The sequence below is a fragment of the Rhinolophus hipposideros genome, assembly GCF_964194185.1.
Source record: "Rhinolophus hipposideros genome assembly, chromosome: 19".
Lineage (NCBI taxonomy): Eukaryota > Metazoa > Chordata > Mammalia > Chiroptera > Rhinolophidae > Rhinolophus > Rhinolophus hipposideros.
This window is the reverse complement of record NC_138065.1, coordinates 42,175,988-42,190,179: the sequence shown is the minus strand read 5'-3', so window position 1 is coordinate 42,190,179 and position 14,192 is coordinate 42,175,988. Positions and strand designations below refer to the sequence as shown.

At 38.3% G+C, this 14,192-nt stretch overlaps 1 protein-coding gene across 2 annotated transcripts in view; it reads left to right on the top strand.

Moving 5' to 3' along the window:
• Positions 1-156: 156 nt before the first annotated feature.
• The window catches only part of DHX9 (DExH-box helicase 9), a 46,554-nt gene continuing 32,518 nt past the window's right edge, over positions 157-14,192 (top strand). The window contains exons 1-6 of one of the 2 annotated variants that reach the window (XM_081026698.1): positions 157-286; positions 2,638-2,770; positions 3,408-3,548; positions 10,546-10,660; positions 11,683-11,795; positions 12,794-12,942. In XM_081026698.1, the coding sequence (XP_080882824.1) occupies positions 2,660-2,770; positions 3,408-3,548; positions 10,546-10,660; positions 11,683-11,795; positions 12,794-12,942 (629 nt within the window). In that variant the 5' untranslated portion in view covers positions 157-286; positions 2,638-2,659. Of the gene's footprint in view, positions 287-1,563; positions 1,913-2,637; positions 2,771-3,407; positions 3,549-10,545; positions 10,661-11,682; positions 11,796-12,793; positions 12,943-14,192 lie in introns of those variants that run through there. The other variant, XM_081026699.1, reaches the window with a different exon arrangement.

Here is a 14,192-nt window from a genome sequence, read left to right as displayed (position 1 = left end):
GCTCCCGGAAGGAGCGGGCTGCGGCGGCGCAGGCGAGGCGCGCGGGATCTCCCAGGCGACAGGACGCTCCGCGCCGCGGCCCCGCCCCTCCCTCGGGGCATCCTCCGCCCCAAGCTCTCTTGCTGCGCCTGCGTACGCGCCCGGGCCCCGCCCCCTGGCGCCGCCGTCGAAGCCATTTTGCCGCCGCCTCCTTGCAAGTTGCGGTGCGCTTGCCGGGTGTGTGCGCGGAAGGCCGGAGCCACGGACGGTCCCGGGAGGGTTGTGCTCTCGGGCAGCAGGCAGGCTGGTAGGGGAAAACTTCCTTACTGCCCGTGGGCGCGGCGTGGGGCCGCGGGGCTTGGTGGTGAAGCGCGGGCGGCGGGGGCGGGTGGGGGAAAGGGCGAGCCGCCGTGCGGGGTCCCGGGTGGAGGGGTGCGTGCTCGCCGCGCCTGCGGGGCCACGGCCCCCCACGCCTCTCGCCGGGCAGTTTCCAGTCTTGGAAGCAGCCAAAGCCCCTTCCTGCGGCCGGCGTGCGACGCGGCGCTGTGTCCGCTCAGCGCGGTGGGGGAAGGGGCTGCCGGTGGGCCCGCCGGACGCCCCCCGCGCCCCGGGCCCGCCCTGTAGTCGTTCCGGCCGCCGACCCCGAGGGAAGCCGGGTCCTGGACCGTCGTGGGCGTCGGAGGTAGCGGGAAAACAAACGAGTGCGGGTGTCGGTGCAGAGCTCTGGGAAGGGGGCGCTGCTTGAGCGAGGGCGGGCGGGGAGGCGCTTCGGGGCCGGGCCTGCGCGCCATCGGGCCTGCGCAGGTGCGGGGGTCGGTGAGCGCCTCCGGGCGGGGACTGGGGGGGGGGGGGACGCCGACGGGCCACGTGATGGGCGGGAGCGCGGAGGGGGCGTGGCCGGAGTGCCCACGGGGGACGCGTTCGGGGCGCCGCGGCTCGACTCCGGGGGGCAGTCGTGGGGGCGGGGACCCGCGCGGAGACGGAGGGATGGGGGCGGCATTGCGGAGGAGGCGCGGCCTTCTGGGTCTCGCAGCTCTAGGGACTCTCGTCTTCCAGGGCGCATCATCTTTACAGCTTACTCCCCGGGAAAGTGGGCACAGCAATAATAAAGCTTTCTACAGTTGTTGGAAGGGTTAAGGACAACAGTTCCTGTAGGTGGTGTTCCGCACGGATGCTGTCTGGCTCGTAGGGAAAGGCTCCACGCGGATAGCTCCGGAGGACCTGCGTGGGGGACGCGCAAGCAGCTGTGCCGTGAATACCCTCGTGGACGGTGGTGCCGTTTAGGGAGAGGGGAACACGTTTGGGAAGGACATTTAAAGCTCTGTTTTGATGGAGATGCCAAGGTAGCATTGCGAAGAGTTAGTATATTAGTGCTGCGTTTAGAGGAACTTGGTTTTGGAGCTTAACGAGAAAGGACTGAATTTTCAATATATATTTGGGCATCATTAGCATATAAATGATAGTGAATGTTACGGAGTTAGATGAGACTACATACCTAGGCAGGAAGAAATTTGATAGTGTAGTCCTTCATATTTAATGTTATTCACCCTGAAGGCTTGTGTGTGTGTGTTGTTTTTTTTAATTATTCAGGGGTGGAATTTAGAGATAGGTATCTTCAGTTTTCCACAGCTTTTCCATTGATCGGGTGGCCCCAGGGTTAGTCTGTCACTCCAGGATAAACAGGTTTATGCTAGGGTCCAGTTTGATGACATTAGATTTAGGTGCTAACAAGATGCACTACACATTAATGGAAGACAAAAGTTTGATGTTAGTAATGGGGTTTCTTTTCAAAGCAAAGTAAATTCATAACATGTTTTCTCTGGTTCTAAATTTAGTCTCAGATATCTTATAATTTAGACCCATATTTTAGACTTACAGTCTTCATAATTTTTGGTATCTTATTAACCTGGGAGTTGAGAGAGAGTGCCAACAAGTAAGTATGGTATGTTGTATTTCAAGAAAACTTAATATCTTCCAATTTTAATAAATAACAAGGACTAAAGGAGTTTTGTACAGAATACTTAAGTTAATAGAGTACTGTTTTCAGTTCAAGTGTTGAATACTTAAAGTGTTTGGACTACAATTTTGAGACATAATGATAATGAAAAGAAACTATTGGATGTCTACACAAAATGATGGATGATCATTTCTTAATATAATAAATAGTTTGGGTTTGAATTTAGCATTCCACAGTTACTTGAAAACTGTGCTCTAGTTTCTTCCTTTGTAAAAAGGCGATAATAGTATCTGCTATATAGTGTTATCTACCATTGTTAGGATTAAATGAGTTAAAGCACATAAGGTGCCTATTGTAAAAACTGAGACATTGAGACAAAATTTTTTTAAGAAAAGGTAAAAGTCACTAGTAGTCATCCAAAGATAACCATTTTGGGAGATATTTCTTTTCCAGGCTTGATTTGTGCATATATACTTTTTATGTAGTTCAAATCGTACTTTTGTATCTGCCTTTTCTTGTAACACGTTATCAACTTTCTAATTATATCATTAAAATTTCTTCATAGGCAATTTTAATAGCAGTGTGATAGAATATCCTGTACTTAGATTTTCAGTAAATTCCAATTGATTATTTCTAGCTTGGTAATTTCTAGTGTTTACTCTTATAAATAATGTGTTTTTAACTAATTTTTGTTTTCTTAGATCTGAAGAAGACACGTGAATCATGGGTGATATTAAAAATTTTTTGCATGCCTGGTGTGGCAAAAGGAAGATGTCTCCAAATTATGAAATTAGAGCAGTGGGGAACAAAAACAGGCAGAAATTCATGTGTGAGGTACTAAAAAATACAGCTTATGTTTGTGATTTTTGAGGCTTATTTTGGTCTTAAAAGAACAATGTTTTCTATTTGGGAATGTTAATGCTTTGCAGGTTGGATTGTGTTCTTTGTTGTCACTTGACTGCTATTCTGTATCATTATACATTATTTTTAAGTGAGCATTACTTTTAAAACAATCTGATAGGTAAATTATTCCAATTAGAGCATGTATCTTCTTCAGTTTCCGTAGTACCTGTGTGCAGATTAGAAAAGTTGGATCAGCTGTTAGCAGTTTTACTAATTCCTATAGAAAGTAGAGCAGTTCTTGATTGCTTTAAGTCTGAGTGCTTAAAATAAATACAAATGGAGAGCTTAGCTTGTTCTTGGGTGTTAAAATCAGATTTTAATGTGGAACATTCTGTTACATGAGATGAGAATATCTGAGTATATAAATTAATATTCTTATTTTTGGATTAGTTTATTACTAGACAACACAGTTCAAGCTTTTTCATAAGACAGCCAGTCCATGAATTCTCTTAGGTGGTTATTTTCAGTGTGTTTATAGAGCATATCTCCAATAAGGGACTATTGAATTACACACTTTTTTAAGCCCCAAAATTACCTAGGATCTCAGTAACCTTTTCTTTACTGTTAGGTTCGAGTAGAAGGATATAATTACATTGGCATGGGCAACTCTACCAATAAGAAAGATGCACAGAGTAACGCTGCCAGAGACTTTGTTAACTATTTGGTTCGAATAAATGAAGTAAAGAGTGAAGAAGTCCCATCTAGTGGGGTAAGTACTTACGGCCAAGCACTTGAGGTGTGTTATAAGGTTGTGCTAACCCAAAATGTATGGAGACTCAGGGTGATCATTTTTCAGTGTTGTTTTCAAATATATTAATGTGTCCTTAATGAACCTTAGCATCGTATTTTCTCAGCACTGGGATGAGTTCCTGAAGATTTAATTTGATTTTTTATCGTGTACCTAACTTGTGGGTTTGGGAAATTCTTTTAATCTGTATTTCTTAACGGTTTTCTGTATTTCATTCATTCATAAACTGATTTTTCAGAGCTTGTGTTCTGTGTACTTCCAAAGATAACATTTTAAACAGAATATAAAAATTGGTAACATTTTAAGACACAATGTTTGTTCCCATTGATACTTCCTTATATAGCAGAGAAAATGCAATGAAATATTCCTGTTTTGATACCATCTTTATTTTAATTGTAATTATGTAAGTATGCAACAAAGACCCCTCTCTAGTACTGTTTTTAAGAAAGAAACTTTATTTCCCATTTAATTAAAAAATGAAAATTTGAATTTTCACAAAAATAGAGGGATGGTTGACATTGTAAAAAGATTAACATTATGATTTAAGTATAGAGCTCTTAGGTGATGTAAATGAAAGATTCAGTTTTATAACACCGTTAGAAAAATATCTGTACCAATTTTAACAATTTACTTTCACTGAATTTTTGTATGCTGCCTTGCTTATTATGAAGGCAAAAATACAAGTACACGGTGTATTTTATTTCATTGCTTTGACCCAGAAGTCGAGACCTTCTAGTATATTGTACCTCTAGATAAGTATAGGATTTTTAATTACATTAGTTTGCCAATCTGTAAAATGAAGATATTGGACTAGATGATCTTGCTTGGTTGTTTCTGGCTGTGAAAACAAGATTGCAAATATCTTTCAAATGTTTGAAACCACTGATAATTGTTCCACATGTTATGAACTGTTCTGTACCTTTTTGCGTCTTCCTTTCTTGTCTTGCAGTGTAGGTCTGCCAGAGGCCAATTCTATTTAATTTTATTTTGTAGGAAAATGTTATTTTACCTTCTTTCTTGAATAATGTATTCACTATAATAGGATTCTGAGGTGACGTTTTCCTTCTTTAAGAGATTGTTTTATTGACTTCCATTGTTTTCTGATGGGAAGTCAAACTAAAATCATTTCCCCCTGTATGTAATCTGTTATTTTCTTTGGTTGCTTTCGTTTTTTTCTTTACATTTGGTTTCTGTGGTTTGACTATGATATGACTAGGTAAGGTTTTCTTTTGTATTAGGTTGGTGCAAAAGTAATTGCGGTTTAAAAGGTTAAAAATAATTGCAAAGACCGCAATTACTTTTGCACCAATCTAATACTTAGCCTGTTTGGGGCTTGTTGAGGTTCATGAATCTTTAAATTTATGTGTTGTTTTGCCAAATTTGGGAAACTTTGACTATTATTTCTTCAAATATTTGTTCTGCTTCTTTTTTTTCTTTTTCTGCGACTCCTAGTATTTTAAACCTTTTAATGTTACCCCATAGGTCCCTGAGGCTGTCTTATTTCCTGCCTTCTCTCTATTGGATGATTTTTATTGATTATCTTCAAATTCACTGCTTTTTTTCTCTGTCAACTCCATTTTGCTCTTAAATCCATCCAATGAATTTTTTATTTTATATATTTCCTTTTTTCATTTCTAGAATTTTCAGCTTTTTTTCTCCCTTGTGGCATTTCTTGCTTTTTCATTCATTATAAGCATATGTTCATAATATGAACGTGAATTTCCTTTATCTCATTGGTATAGAGCATAATGTCTGCTTTAAAATCCTTGACTACTAATTCTAACATCTAGGTCATCTCAGAGTGGGCTCTGTTGATTGTATTTTCTGTTGAAATTGAATCACCTTTTCCTCTTTGTATGTCAAGTTACTTGGATTATATTCTGAGCATTATGAACATTATGTTATAGAGACTAATGTTCCTCCAAAGAGTATTATTGCTTTTGTTGTATTGTCAAGCAATTAATTTGGTTGGACTCAGTCTGTAAATACTACGTTTGAGTTACAACTCAAATCTCACTTCAGTTTTCTGATCCTTCACTAAATGGTTTGGAGTCTGTCCTGTGTATGTGTAGTTCAAGGGTTAACCAGAGATTTGGGCAGAGTTTATACACAAATTTGAGTTTCCTCCCACTTTGCTTACCAGGATTTCCTCCTCACTTTCTACCAGCTTTGGTTTCACCAAACTCTTATCCTCTGATACGTTAGGTCAGAAAGACTAGGTTTTCAATTCGAGTTTTAGCTGCCTCACACAGTCTTTCCTGGGGCCAAAAGCCCTAGTAAACATGTTACACCTTTGCTGTTCCTCGCTTTCTCGTTTCAAATCCTCTTCAGAATCTGTTAGCGCTTTTGTTCACTTTTTAGTGCCTACAGATAGTTGTTGGGGGTCTTTTGATATTTTTTTCCTCCAGAGTTCATATTATCCATGGAAAGGTCAGTCTAGGAACTTTCTTGGCCATACCAGGAACAATACCCTATTGTCTTTTTATTGCCATCATTTTAACATGCTCAGATCTTTTCCATTAAGTGCTCTGACTATACATTTCCTATTTTCTCCCTCACTTTCTGTGTTTCAGCTATACTGTACTTGCAGTTCCAGCACCTTTCTGTTATGCGCTGCTTGTATGTGAATACAGTAAAGAAATCTTTCAATCAAAAATACTGGAAATAATGACATGAATAAAGCTTTATCAGGCAAAATAAAATGGTAGTAAAAATATTAATATCAGAATAAACTTTAAGGAAGAAAGCAGAAGAGACAAACATCAGTTCACAGTGTATCAACCAACCTAGCATTAGAAATGCTGATGTATGTATTGGCAAAACTAAAATGACAATGTGAGAAAGTAGCAGAGGGACCAAAACAATGTACTAAAAACATTTGGAAATTCGAACACTTGGTTCTAAATGTAAATTAAAAATTGCAGTTACAGACTGTTTAGGTAACAGTATATATCAAAACTATTGGAAGGCCAGGGAGCATACTTCATCAGTTTAGGTCAAATAAAGTCTTATAAAAATTAACCTAAACAAACAAACACTCTAGAGAGCCAAAGGAGTAGTCATTTATTTAAGGGACTTCAGATGCTTTTGTTACTACATAAGAAGTAGTTTTATTTTTTAAATGAATGCACAAATAACTTTCAGCTCAGGAAAATAGAACAGATAAAAGAGGAAGAAATTAATAAAGAAAAAAATCAGAAATTGCTGAATTAGAAAGCAAAAAGAAAAGTAAAAGTTTTAAGTAAAAATTTAAAATGCTCTTTTTAAAAGATAAATAAAATAGTCCATTCCAGGTCTAATTTTTCAAAAAACTAAAATCCATGTCATTACATGGCTTTGAGAATTTAGAATTTTTCTTATTTCAGAAAAGTAATTATGGTACACAATACCATACCTTATATGACATCTCTGGCACATCTGAGGTAGAACCCTGTAATCAAACTTTCTTACTACATCACGCAATGATTTTATAAGAGAAAAATAGCTATTCAGTGGTCAACTTAATAAAATGCTTATTACCAATAAAGTACTTAAGAAATGGAATAGAAAAACGCTTCATTGACATGCTAAAAGTATCATCTAAAAATAATAGTAAACACTACTGAAAATGAGCCCTAGAATAGAACTGCTCAAAGTGTTACAATTTGTGAGGTCAGTATAAAAATGAGTGAGCATTTAGAAACACCTAGAGTATTGTGACAGCAATCTTACTTTTGTTGAATCTAATAGAAAACTTGGGCTTGTATTTTGTATGTGTACTTCATATTTCTAGCAATTGATTTTTAGCTGTATTTTACAAAAATAATTGTTTCTAGTGGGTTAGGAGAAAAATCTCAAAGCCAGTTCTTTATTGCAAATAGTTTGAGATGCACTGCAATTCCTAGGGGAATTTCAACAAGGCCAAACTGTCCACTGTCATTACTATTACTCAGTGTAATGCATGAAATAAAAAGAAAAGAAATATGTAATATAAGAAGAGAAATAAATGAGGTGTAACTATTAAAAAGTTAATTGGAAAATTTTCCTATTCACTGTAGTAGTAATAATTATAAAGAACCTAAGAATATGTGGTTTATACGACCTGTAAGAACAATGCAACAGGTTTTTACTGTGGCATAGTGTCAGGAACTCTTAAGAGTCAGATTTTACTATACGTACTTGACAGCTAACAATTCAGCCTGCCACAGTTTCATAGATCCAGCAGAAGACACAAGCCTTCAGAGTCGGAGACAAAGGAGGTTATTACTCATGGCATAGCAGGCAGCATTAGCTTCATGTTTGCATGGGTTCTCCTTTGTCCCCAAATTTCTTGGGAAACAAATCTGCCACCTACGCCGGAGTACGATATTATCTCTGTCTTCCAAGGTTATTTGCTGTTCAAACATCCTGGAGAAGATGTTTAGGCAAGACTTGGAGAAACACAAGATATCCATGGAGAATTTGTCTAGACAAATGGAAGACGTGGTAAAATGTAGGAGCCATATTGTGTTTCTGGATGGGAAGTTGAGTTATTGTAAGATGTCAGTCAGTTCATTATGAGGAAGTCAGTTCTCCCTGAGTAAACTATAAATTTAACATATTATTTGATGAATTAGACAAAAAAGTTAATTAGCAAAAATATAATTGCTGAAGAATACCCAAAGAGAATTGAAGTGGAAAGTATTAGCCAATCCAACCACCTCTTAATAAAGAATTTTAATTGTTTTAAGATTACAGTAACTAAATTGGCACACTACCAGCTGCAAAATGGGAAAAAAAACCCACCAAAGTACATTAGAAAATAATGCAGAATATGTCTCAGAATCAGAAAGGCCATTTTATGGAGAACGAACAAGGCAGAAACTGGATTTGACTACAGAAAGCTAGCAAAATACCTTTTGGGGCAATAAGTAGCATTAATAAAAGGAAATGGACAAATTTTTTACAACTTGTATGACAAATAGTGAATAGCACTGAAATGTTAAATTCTTAGAAATTAATGAGAACAGTGAATATCCAGATAGAGTAATGGGCAAAGAAAATGTAAATTAAAATAATAGGTTGCTATAACAAAATGCAAAACGAATACTGGTAAAGATGTAAAATTTTTCAATAATTCCCAGAATTGGAGAGGATGTGGGAAAACAGATCCATATATATATAGTGCCGGGCAGTATCCTGTGGAGTATTGTGCTATTTAAAGTGTTGGTACCTTTTAACCCAGGAATTGCACTTTTACAAATTTTTTGTAAAAGAAAATAAGCCAAAGTACAAAGAGTTTATGGCCTTGTTGTTTTATAATTTCTTTTAAGATTGGCTGCAATCTAAACACCCATCAACATGGTATCGCTTGAGTTACATATAGCTCGTGTGTGTGCTGCTGTTGAGTCAGCTCTGACTCCTGGCGACTCCTATGAATGAATGACATCTCAATGTCCTGTCCTCACAACCCTGCTCCGCTCCTGTGGACTCATACCTATGGCTTCTTTGATGGAGTCAATTCATCATCTCACATTTGGTTTTCCTCTTTTCCTGCTGCCTTCTGTTTTTCCCAGTATTGTCTTTTTCAAAGAACCCTGTCTTCTCCTTTTGTGCCCGAAGTTAGAACAGCTTCAGTTTTGTCACTTTTGCCTCCAATGATGTTTCAAGCTTAATTTGGTCTACCATCCACTTGTTCATTTTTCTGGCTGTCCAGGGTAACCGTAGAGCTCTCCCCTGACACTGTATTTCAGATGAATGATTTTTTTCCCATCAGCCTTCACTGTCCAACTTCACATTCATACATAATAATTGGGAACACAAGGGTGTGGGTGATCTTAGCCTTCATCTCTAATGACACATCTTTGTTCTTAGTGATCTTTCCTAATTCTTCCATTCCTGCCTTCTCTTGATTTCTTGGCTGTGGTCTTCTTTTGAATTGATGACTGAACCCCAAGGTAAGCAAAATCTTTTAACAGTTTCCATTTCTTGGTTGTCCATGTTCAAGTTGTGTATTTCTTCTGTAGTCATGATTTTTGTCTTCTTGATGTTCAGCTGCAGCCCTGCTTTGGCACTTTTCTTTCACCTCCATCAGAAGTCCTTTCAAATCATTGCTGTAGGTTGGTGCAAAAGTAATTGCGGTTTTTGCAGTTATTAACCTTTTAAACCGCAATTACTTTTGCACCAACCTAATACTTTATGTATAAGTACATCCATACAATGGAGTAGTAAGTCATTAAAATTCATGTAGATCCATATTTAAAGAAGTAGAAAATACGTATAAAGTATTTTGCATTTGTCTTGGAACTTTGTTTCCTCTGGAAATCTCTCCTCCTAGATACCCTCTTGGTTGGCTCCTCAGTTGCTTCTTGTCTTTTCTCAAATGTCACCTCAGGAATGTGGCTTTCCCTGTTTGCTTTATTTAAATAGTGATCTCTCACAGTCCCTATTTTTCTTTTTTGCTTTATTTTTCTCTACAGTATTGTATCATACTTGACTTGTATTATTGTCTAGCTCTGTAAGAATACAGAATTAGAATGTAGCTATTTGAATATCGCTGTGAGTACAGACACGTCTGTGTTCATTGTTTTATCCTCAGTACCCAGAACAATGTCTGCCGTGTAGAACGCTCCTTCCTAAAAAATCCTAATTGAATGTTGAATGTATTTATTAAGATACTAAGTGGAAAAAGTAAATTAACTATACAGCATAAACTGATTCTACTTTTTGTGGAAAAATTATATTTGTGTACATACTATATTTATATGTAATTATATTTGTGTACATACTATATTTATATATAAACTCTCTAGATGGAGAATTATGGGTAATACTACTTGTATCTTTTTCTGCCTGAAATGAGAATTTAATAGTTTTATAATCACTGAAAACACAGATGTTATTATTGGGAGAGGAGGGACAGCACTTTTAAGTATCAAAGAATTTACTAGGCCCTGTGAAGGCGAGATTGTTAATACTACCTTGTCTTTTTCACTTGAAGGAAGCACCCATTTTGCCCCCATTTACCAATACAACTGACGCCACAGCAGATACTGGTGAAGGTTTCCCAGCAACCCCAGGGGGACCTCTTCCTCCACATCTGGCTCTCAAGGCAGGTAAGGGACTTGAACATGTGCATCTGACTGAGAATAAGTTACATGCGGTGTTGCTTGGTCATCACTTCTCTCTCTCGGATAAAAAGAAATAACTACAGTAAACTCTTAATGTTGAGAGAGATCCCAAGGCCCTCATAAATTTGCAAATACCACCAGCTCATGTAATTCTTCTTATAAAGTGTATAGTTTAATTCTTTGCTGTCATAAGCTTTTACTAATTCCTGATCTCTGGGTAGATTTGCACAGGCTAGACCTTTTGGTTTAAAGGGTCTTATATCTTGCCCTGTCTTGTTTCTAACTTACTACTGCCAAATACATTGTAGGCTGGTTTGTTTACCTTATGGATCCCAGCCATTGCTGAATTCTGTGTATTACCTAAACTTCCATTGGTGTGTCCTCTGTAGGGTAGATTAATCAGTGTATGTGGTCAACTTACTTAAGTCTCAAATACAGTATTTATGAAATGAGAATAACAGGCATATTTACTGCTTAGGATTGTGAGGAGTGAATTTTTTAAAAAGCATATAATAAACGTAGTGGAGCAAATGATTAGTCAGTATTAACTCTTTTTAGTTACTCTGCTTTTTTATCAGGATTCATCACTTTCTTATACCTTTTCAGTTTCTTATTTTCGTCACCAGCACTAGCAGATGGCTTTCTTCCAGGATCATATTTAGCGAAGAAACAGTTTTATCATTTAATCAGTTATTATATATGTAACAACTTGAAAAACAAAGCTACATTGAGAACGTATGCTGGATTATCAGTCATTTATGATCGTTACTGGTCGCTTCCCCTGCATACCTGCCTTGGAGTTAGCATTAGCAGTCTCCTAAGTAACACTTAAAATTAACACTTTTCAAGCAACTCATGGAAATGTCAGGCCCTTTCCAAATAAATGACACTTTGGATTTCTAATTATGGAATACCAAAAGCTAAATTAGGAATATTCTTTAAAATATTCAAGATCTTTCTACAATATGATTCATCAAGAAAACAATCATTTTCTTTTTCCTTAATAGAAAATAATTCTGGATTTGGGGCCTCTTGTGGTGGTGCTCCTGGGCCTACCTGGGATCGAGGAGCCAACTTGAAGGATTATTACTCAAGAAAGGAGGAACAAGAAGTACAAGCGGTGAGGCTGTCATCACCCTGTGTTACGTCTCGGGAATGTGATCTAAGACTTAGTTCACAGCAAGATTTAAGATATTTGCAACTTGATAATTTGGTGATTCTTTTAAGTGGTTATTATTTTTTTAAATTTTTCTGTTGGGGAATATTGGCGAACTGTGTGTTTTTCCAGGGCCCATCAGCTCCAAGTTGTTGTCCTTCAATCTAGTTGTGGAGGGCACAGGTCAGCTCCAAGTCCAGTTGCCGTTTTCAGTCTTAGTTGCAGGGGGCATAGTCCACCATCCCATGCGGGAATTGAACCGGCAACCTTGGTGTTGAGAGCTCCCGCTCTAACCAGCCGAGCCATTCAGCCTCCCCTCCAGCAGCTCAGCTGAGCAGCAGCTCTTTTTCTTCGCTCTTAATAATGGAGAGCGCAGCTCACTGGCCCAAGTGGGAATTGAACCAGCAACCCTGTTGTTCAGGGCTCATGCTCTAACCAACTGAGCCACCTGGCCATCCCTAAGTGGTTTTTTGAGACAGCTTGTTCATAAATGACCCCATAAACCTAAGCTACCCATTAAATCTGATCATTAGAATTGCTTATGATATAAAATGTTGTTTTCCTGGTTGTAATAAAAGGTCTCCTTACTTTGTAGGAAATGTAGTTACCTCAGTAAACTTCGTTTTGAGAGCACTCATTGTAAATATGCCTTGATAAGACAACTTATTTTCTTACTTATTATATTTAAAGTGGTAAAACCAGCACCAAAAAAAAAAAATTGTCAAATGTTTCTTAGAAACAGTTTAAATACAGTACCTTAACTAATACCTGTTCATACAAGAGGGCCATCAAATACAATATAAACTAATTCCAGCTCAATATTGACTAGGATTAGAAATTACTAAAAGCAGCTTTTGCATTATAACGGGGGGTACAAAGAAGGCATTGTTAGAAATTTCTGTGCCTTAAACATTCATAACTAAAATTAGCGCAGCCAAACTTAATTTTCATTGCTTCAACAGACTCTAGAATCAGAAGAAGTGGATTTAAATGCTGGGCTTCATGGAAATTGGACCTTGGAAAATGCTAAGGCTCGTCTGAACCAATATTTCCAAAAAGAAAAGATCCAAGGAGAATATAAGTACACCCAAGTGGGTCCTGATCACAACAGGTTTGCTTGTTTCACTCTTTGATAGTAAGTTAGGGTTGTTTGGGATATTCATTGTTCTATTTTTGTATGTGTCTGGTTCAGTTTGTGAATTAGCTTTGAGTTGTAAGAAGCAGATATATTACTTTGTACGAGAAAAATTGTCATTGATTTGTTATGTGCAGTTTATCATGATTTGCACTTATGTATGATTTTAGCTGTAGAAGTCCTTTTGCAAAAATCTGTGTTGCTGGACTTTTAAGGGCCTCATTTGAATGTGAAAGGCAAAAATCACAGCCACACGTTGTGGTTTGTCCATAATTGACTTAAAAATCTGCCAGAAGTGATGAGTTTATTTACTGCAGTATTGTTAGAGGCAGTTGTAATGATTATTTCTTTAATGGGTCAAGTTAGACACTTAAGTTTTTGAGTCTTGGGGGTAGATTGCATTACATCTAAATCCAATTTCCCTTCTGCTTTGAAAGTTGCCAGCTCTCAACAATACTGCTGTTGAAGTTTTGAGAGCTCATTGTAAAGCTGAACAGCCTCAGTCTTTGTGAGTTAAATTAGTCCACTTTTATTCTGTTAAATTTATAAAACTGAACATACAGGGAGGTCGTTGTAACAGTGACAGTATGTTTCTCAGCCTGCTTGCTGTTCTTCCTGAGAGCATTCCAGGGTGTAGTAATTATTACTCCCAGGAAAGCTCAGATGGATTAGACTCTTCTGGGGGCACTGTATTTTTATTGGAAGGGTGGGAAGGTTGTAATGGAAACCTGAATGATTCAATTTGCTGTCCTTATGTGAAATTCTTCAAAATATGTTAAAAATATTTTCCTTGAAAATCAAAGTATTCTCCCTTGGGTGCATCTGGCAACCTTAAAATAATTATTACTAAAATAAAACTGACACTGTGGTCAAAGTGATCATTCAGAGCATGGTTCCCCCTCCTTCCCACCGTTTGGTTGAATCCTGAATTCTCAAATACGTAATTCTGATGTCAGACTTGAAAATCCTCTGTGGTTGTAAAGGAAAGATACAGTGGTTGGTGATTTTCCTTTAATATTTTGTCCTTCTGAACTGATTGGGCCCGTAGCACTGGGTGACTAAGAACAGACATAACTGAAGTGTGTCTGCAGCTAGTTGTTGTAAATGTTTTGTGATGTCAGTATCGTACTGACTTCTGATACAAGGAATTGAAGAATTCAGGATATGATGATAATCAGGGAGGCAGAGACAGTTTGGGGCGGGGGGGGGGGGAGCGGGCAGGACCG